This window comes from Halichoerus grypus, chromosome 8 (genome assembly GCF_964656455.1).
Source record: "Halichoerus grypus chromosome 8, mHalGry1.hap1.1, whole genome shotgun sequence".
NCBI classification, from domain to species: Eukaryota; Metazoa; Chordata; class Mammalia; order Carnivora; family Phocidae; genus Halichoerus; species Halichoerus grypus.
The window spans coordinates 111,568,538-111,575,390 of NC_135719.1; the positions used below are offsets into that span (position 1 = coordinate 111,568,538).

Below are 6,853 nucleotides of genomic sequence, written 5' to 3' on the forward strand. Positions count from 1 at the left end.
TCTTTTTCCTTTAAAAAAAATTAAACTCTATGAGGACCATACTGGATATGAAGGTTACTCTTTTTGCCTGGTAACACTCATTTGCCTGATTTTTTTAAATCTGGTCTAAAAAGGCAGTAATAACACAAACAAGCCTGAGGCTACGGGGTTATAAAGAGGTGTGGAGATACTGGGATCAGTTATATACCTGTCTGAAAAGTCTAAAAAGCCATTGTTTAAAGCTCAGAATGACTGTTCAAAATAAAGTAAATGAACACTTCAAAAAGTCTTCCCCAGATGCACATTTACAAACATCTTTAGATAAAATGGTGCGTTTTATTGGCTTAACTCATTGACTAAAACATAATTACTTGAGTTAAAATAGCATAACTATTTGGAGGCCTTCTAGAGCTGTGGGGTTTTTTTCGTAGTGCATTTCAGTGAAACATTCTTATCCCTCTCTAAAGCAGACTGCCTTTGCAGCCCATCCTGAGGGTCATTGCCTCTTGGGGTAGTTCCTTTCCAGTTAACCTAAAAGGAAGAGCTAGTCTGTTAGGCAGAACACTGCATTTGCAATATCCCGTTTAATCCTCATAAAACCCACTGAGGAAGGTACTCTTATCTTTATTTTAAGGATGAGGACACTAGGATTTGCAGAAGTTATATAACTTTCCTAAAGTCTCTTATCACTCACTATCCCTCTTACCCCTTACCTGTTTTTCTTTATAGCACTTATCGCCTCCTGACATATGTTTGTTTCCTTACTTGTTTGTCATTTGCCCTACACTAGGCTGGAATATGATGGCCGTGGGATCAGAGTCTTTGTTCTCTTCACCGCTGATATCTCCAGAGTCTGGAACAGTGCCTGGCACATAGTAGGTGCTCAGTTGATATTTGTTGAGTGGATAGATGGATGAACCTAGCTCTACCCTATGCCAAAAGCCTCACTCTGACAGTTTGGACAGGACTGTTCCCAAGTGACTGGACAACAGATCTCATGTGGACCCTAGATGTGACCTATCATTAAGGGACTTGAGCTTGAAACGTCATTACTGCTTCTCTCCTTACCTACCATTGCATATTACATGAATGGAATTCATCTTAACCACCTTTAAAAGTAATGTGTGGTTTTTTGTTTTTGTTTTTTTTATTTGTTTGTTTTGAGTAATGGAGGTAGTTGCTATAGTGCAGGAAGTAGTGAGTTGTCTCAGCGCTACCAGTTTTGAATTAATTAGATGAATTATACTAGACTTTTTTTTTTGAAAACCATCTGTTACCTTGTGTGACTCTTTACTCTTGGGTCTCTTCCTATTTATCTCTCTGACATTTCCCTTTTGTTTTTCTTTATTTTCTCTTCATTCAACCTTTCTTTGTCCTTCCTTGTCTTTTTGTCATCATTTCTCTTCTCAGCCTATCTTCTCTCCCTAGGTGATCACTGTGCTCATTACTCTCATTATTATATCTATACAATGACCGCTAATTCTGTCTCTAAAACTGCCTTACAGCCTCTGACACCTTTGATTCCAGTTGCCTGCTGGAAAAGTCTATTCACACATCTTGTAGGCATCAGGTATATAACTGATCCCAATATCTCCACACCTCTTTATACCCCTGTAGCCTCAGGCTTGTTTGTGCTTTTATTAATGCCTAATCAGTCCACTAACCGTGTAATTTCAGAGCCATACTTAATTCTTTATTTCAGGGTCTCCCCTCAAAATATCTTGAATCTGTTTCCACTGGCAAGGATCATCAGTTCTTACATGGATGATTTCCATAGATCTCTCTCCTCTCTCCTTATTTTGCACACAGCTATTGGAGTTCTCTCTTCTAAAATACATTTGGTCATCCTACTCCTCTGTTCAGAATCTCTTGTGACTCATCATCGTTTACAGAACTTGACCCTGACCTTCCTTTATAGCCTTCTCTCTCACCATTCCTTAAATCCAATCAGTAGTTTGGTATCAGAACAGAGTTCCTTTAACATACTGACTTTAAAAAAAACAAAACAAAACAAAACAAAAAACCAAACATACTGACTTCACATTGACTTTATTTTGTTGTTCTTTTCCTTCATCACCTTCCACATCTTTGAAATCCTACTTCAACTGCTACTTCCATGTCATTTTAACTAAGTATTGCTGTACACGTCTGTCTCCACTTCTAGGTTATGAGCTTCTTGAGAATGAGGACTATTACTACTTCATCTGTGATTCTCTCAGCACAATCTTAGCTCCATACATACAGTAGGCTTGTAGGGATGTTTAGTTGGTGAGAAAAACTTTGGAAGAGTCCACTTTATGTCTCTGTGCCTCAGTCGCCTTGTCTGTCTCCCAGAATTACTGTCAGGATGAGGTAAGATGATGGGGAAAAGATTTTTGCAAAATTACAAATTGCTGTATAAATATGAGGCATTAACTATGAGAAATAGCATAACTTTGCAGTGATTGAATTTAATATGTTCCCTGAGACGTGTAAATTTCTTTGAGATCAAAAAAAAAAAAGTTATAGCTCTTGTTGCATCATTGAGCAATTTAGTCAGTAATTTAGTGCATATAATAGAAAATGAAGGTACATGTAAAACAGTTTTGTGACATGAGATAACAGAGAAAAGAAGAATATCTGGTATCAGTGTGGTTTTTGACAGGCAACTAACTAAAGGAATGGAATTTTTCTTAATAATTAGAGGAAGGTAACATTGAACTTTCATGGGTTGAAAATTAATTTTGCTCTTGGCCTTAGTTATACTTTATGTTAGTTTTTACTTTATTGATGAAGTAAGCTCTGATCTTGGATACTTTTCTTGGTTATTTTGTGTGCTCTGCATCATGACTTTGTAAAATGACAGAATATTTAAATAATGCTTATGTCCTATAGAGATCTTTTTTTTTAAAGCAGTTCTTATTGTGTCTTAATTTTAGTTTTTATCATATCCTGACAGAGCTAACTTTCAAAAGGTCTTTTCTTATTTAAAATATTTATTCTATTCAAATTGACATAAAACTTGTTTTCTTATTTATTTATTTATTTTTTAAAGGTTTTATTTATTTGACAGAGAGAGACACAGCGAGAGAGGGAACACAAGCAGGGGGAGTGGGAGAGGGAGAAGCAGGCCTCCCGCAGAGCAGGGAGCCCGATGCGGGGCTCGATCCCAGGACCCTGAGATCATGACCTGAGCCGAAGGCAGACGCTTAACGACTGAGCCACCCAGGCGCCCCTTGTTTTCTTCTTTAAAAGATTATACTGTGGTATTATAGTTTGTGATGTTGCTATAATGTTGCCAAATCTTATTACCTGTCTCTCTTTTAGTAAAAAAAAATGAAATTGACACAAGTAACAAAAAGGAATAGTATAATATTAAGTCTTTGTAAGACTTCCTAATGTGAAAGGAATTTGGCTTTTACAAATATTCCGATCATCTTGGACAGCTGTGTTTGAGTCATCATTGAAATCTCCAAAACGGTCTACTTTTACTGTAGTCCCTGTAAAAATGTAATAGAGAATTCCACTTTATTACTGTGAAAACTACTTGAAAAATATGAAGGAGTTTTAGAAAAATTACTATGGCTCTTGACTCAGAGATCTCTTTAAGATTGTTAAAGATAATTTGTTTTTAAGATGCTTATTAGTCTTATGTATATAGAGTAAAGCCATAAAATCTGAAACAGGGATTTTTGTAGTCTTAAATAATACCAATTTGGCATTCTTCATATTCTTAGGTGGTGTGTTTTAAACTTAAAGAAGTGAATTAGGGTATAGGCAGATAGATTACATTTATGGTCAACTCTGGATTTCTTTTTAACATATTAATGAATTCTTCATCTCAGACTGTGTCTCCTCTGCCACAGCCTGTCTTCTTTATTATAAGCCTCCCACTACTCTCAATCTGTGGAGTGGAGATTTTTTTCTGTATTTGGCTAAGTGTAGTGATCATGAAGAAAAGTCTGTTTTACAGAGAAAAATACGTTCCAAACAGCTATTTACTTGATGGTAATAGTAATGATAGTAGTGCTAGTTCTATACTAAATAGTACCATTTAGTGGTATTGGTAACTCTGAGTTTTCAAGTACTTACTCAGTGCTAAGCTCTGTTATCAAACTCTTCACCAATGCTATTTTATCCTCATTACACTCTGCAAGGTAGGTACTAGTCACCCTTTTAACATGGAAGGACTGAAATGTTGAGTGGTGAAACAATTTGCTGAGGTCACACGGTCAGTAAGAGGGTAAGTCTGAGTTTCAGAGACTAGGCTCTGACCCCTACATGGTCTTACCTGGCATTTGTCATTTGTTTTTTGTTTTTTTAGATTTGTGTTTATTTGACAGAGAACACAAGCAGGGGGAATGGGAGAGGGAGAAGCAAGCTTCCTGCCAAGCAGGGAACCCGATGCGGGGCTCGATCCCAAGACCCTGGGATCATGACCCAAGCCGAAGGCAGACACTCAACGACTGAGCCACCCAGGTGCCCTGGCATTTGTCATTCGTACCACAACTGTTGGCACTTGTGTATTGTCTTAGTCCATTCAGGCTACCATAACAAAATACTACCGGCTGGGTGGCTAATAACAGAAATTTTATTTCTCACAGTTCTGGAGAAATAAAATCAAATAGCCTCTTCCTGGTTCACAGCCATCGCCTTCTCACTGTGTCTTCACGTGGTGGAAGGGGCTAACAAGCTCTCTGAGGGACCTCTTTTATAAATCCCCTTCATGAGGGCTCCACTCTGATGACCTAAGCACCTCCCACAGGCCCCACTTCCTAACACTATCACATCAGGCATTCAGATTTCAAAATATGAATGCTGGGGAGGAGAACGTAAATATTCAGATCATAACATACTTTTAAAATGTCGTCCATAATTGTCTAGGGGTGGGAGTGGAAAGGAGGAAGTGTATTTTATCTCTAACAAGTTCTGAGCTCCGAGCTCCTTGAGAAAAGAAATGATCTCATACGCAATCCTTGTTTGGATCCCCTCCCCCCATATTAGTCAAGAAAGTTTAAAGCATATAAATACTCAGGATATGCTTGTTGAGCTGAATGCGTTTCTCCTTTTTTGCAGGGGGTAAAGCGGTACCACTTCTCACTTCGCAGATGTCACCCACCAAGATGTCTGTGACGCTGCCCTCAGTGACACTGGAGGATTGTTCTCAGTCTCTGAGCATTAGCCCTGTTCAGGGGGGCACAGAGTCCTCAGGAGCAGATACCTTCTGAAAGGGAAGTGAGAGCCAGCATAATAGTTGTGCCACTGGTTGTGAAGTCATTTTTCTCAAGCATAAAACCATGTCTCAAACTATTTGGGGTTTTGAGCATCTTCTGAAAAACAATTTCTAATTTTTTATTAAAGTAAAAAGCATAATTTGGGTAGGTAGGTAAACTTTTTAAATAAAATAATTTAAATACGAATCATCATGAGTCTGAATTATTTCTTAGAATCCTGAGGCAGCATGGAGTAGTGGAAAGGGCATGACTTTTGACATCTAAGAATGTATTCTACGGATATAATTATGGGTAGTTACGAAATGATGTTGCTCAAGGCTATTCATTCTGAATTTTTTTTTGTAACAGCAAATAATTGGCAACAATCTAACGCCTATCAATAAGGGACTGACTAAAAAAGTGATGGTAGGTCTGTACAATGGAATACTATGTAGTACAAAAAAGAATTGTAAAATGTTTATGTTTTGATGTGGAATTGTCTCTGAGAAATACCGTTAATGTGAAAAAAAAACGTGTGCAAAATGGCTACCATTGTTTACAGTTGGGGGAGGAATCCAAATATGTGCTGTGTACACACACACACACACACACACACACACACACATATTTGCTTATGGATGCATTAAATATCTTTGGAAGGATAAACAAGAAACTGCTAACTTGTCTCCGGGGAGGGAGACCGAGGGGCTAGGTGATAGGAGTTAAGGATGACTGAAGCCACTGTGTGTTTGAACTTCAGTTGTGACAGGAAAAAAATTATGAGTGAGGTTAATTTTTTTTATACCTTACATATATACCTATTAAACATTTATATTTTATAAACCTGTGAAATGTGGCTAGATTACCTTTCAAAGCATAAACACATAAAATTGAAAGAAAACAAAAGCGTAGCTTTGAAATTCTAGTTCCATTCTCTTGCTCTGTGATGGGGGCAGACAAGCCCCTTCTTCATGGCTGCCTGGGCAAATGGGTTTAATACTTGTTTTGCAGGATAATGGGGATTATCAATAATGTTGGGGGTGATGCTCGGCACAGTGCCTGGCACCAGATAAGAGCTCAGTAAATGGTGGGTGTCATTATCTTGAGGAATTGAAGCATCTTGCACTAGAGGGTAAGCACAGTGAGACGCAGGGTAGCCTACTATTAGCACACGCACCAAAAAAACATAAACAAAACCAAAAATGCTTCATCTCCCTGAACATATTTCCTGTCACAACTGAAGTTCAAACACACAGTAACTACGGTCATCCTTGACTTTTCTCAGCATTTTCCTGGGTTACTTAGTGGGTCTCAACCCTGGCTGCACACTAGAGCCTCCTCTGGGAGCTTTAAAAATGTTTCTGTTCTGTTCTCAGGGATGCTGACCTCATCGATCTGGGATAGGGCCTGGACGTTGGTATTAAAAAAGAAAAAAGACCTCCCCAGGTGGTTAAAATGTACATTCGAAGTTAAGAATTCCTCAAGAGCAGTGTAGAATTCCTTAAGCTTCTAGTAGGGCCCGCTGCCTGGGGAGTCTAGGAAGAGTCTGAGAATTTCTTCTCACTGATGACAGAAGCTGCAAGAACCTATGGAAGTGTGTCAGCCTTCTACACATATTTCTTCTTATGTCAGCTCCTCTAGCTTCTCAGATATTCCCTGACTGAAACACTTTAGGTTTCACT

The 6,853-nt window shown here is 38.4% G+C and overlaps 1 protein-coding gene across 1 annotated transcript in view; it reads left to right on the top strand.

Annotated features, from left to right (window-relative positions):
* KIAA0586 (KIAA0586 ortholog) overlaps positions 1–5,378 on the top strand; it is a 106,044-nt gene extending 100,666 nt beyond the window's left edge. The window contains 1 exon segment of the mRNA XM_078053760.1: positions 5,035–5,378. Coding sequence (XP_077909886.1) covers positions 5,035–5,186 — 152 coding nt within the window. The 3' untranslated portion in view covers positions 5,187–5,378.
* Positions 5,379–6,853: the final 1,475 nt, after the last annotated feature.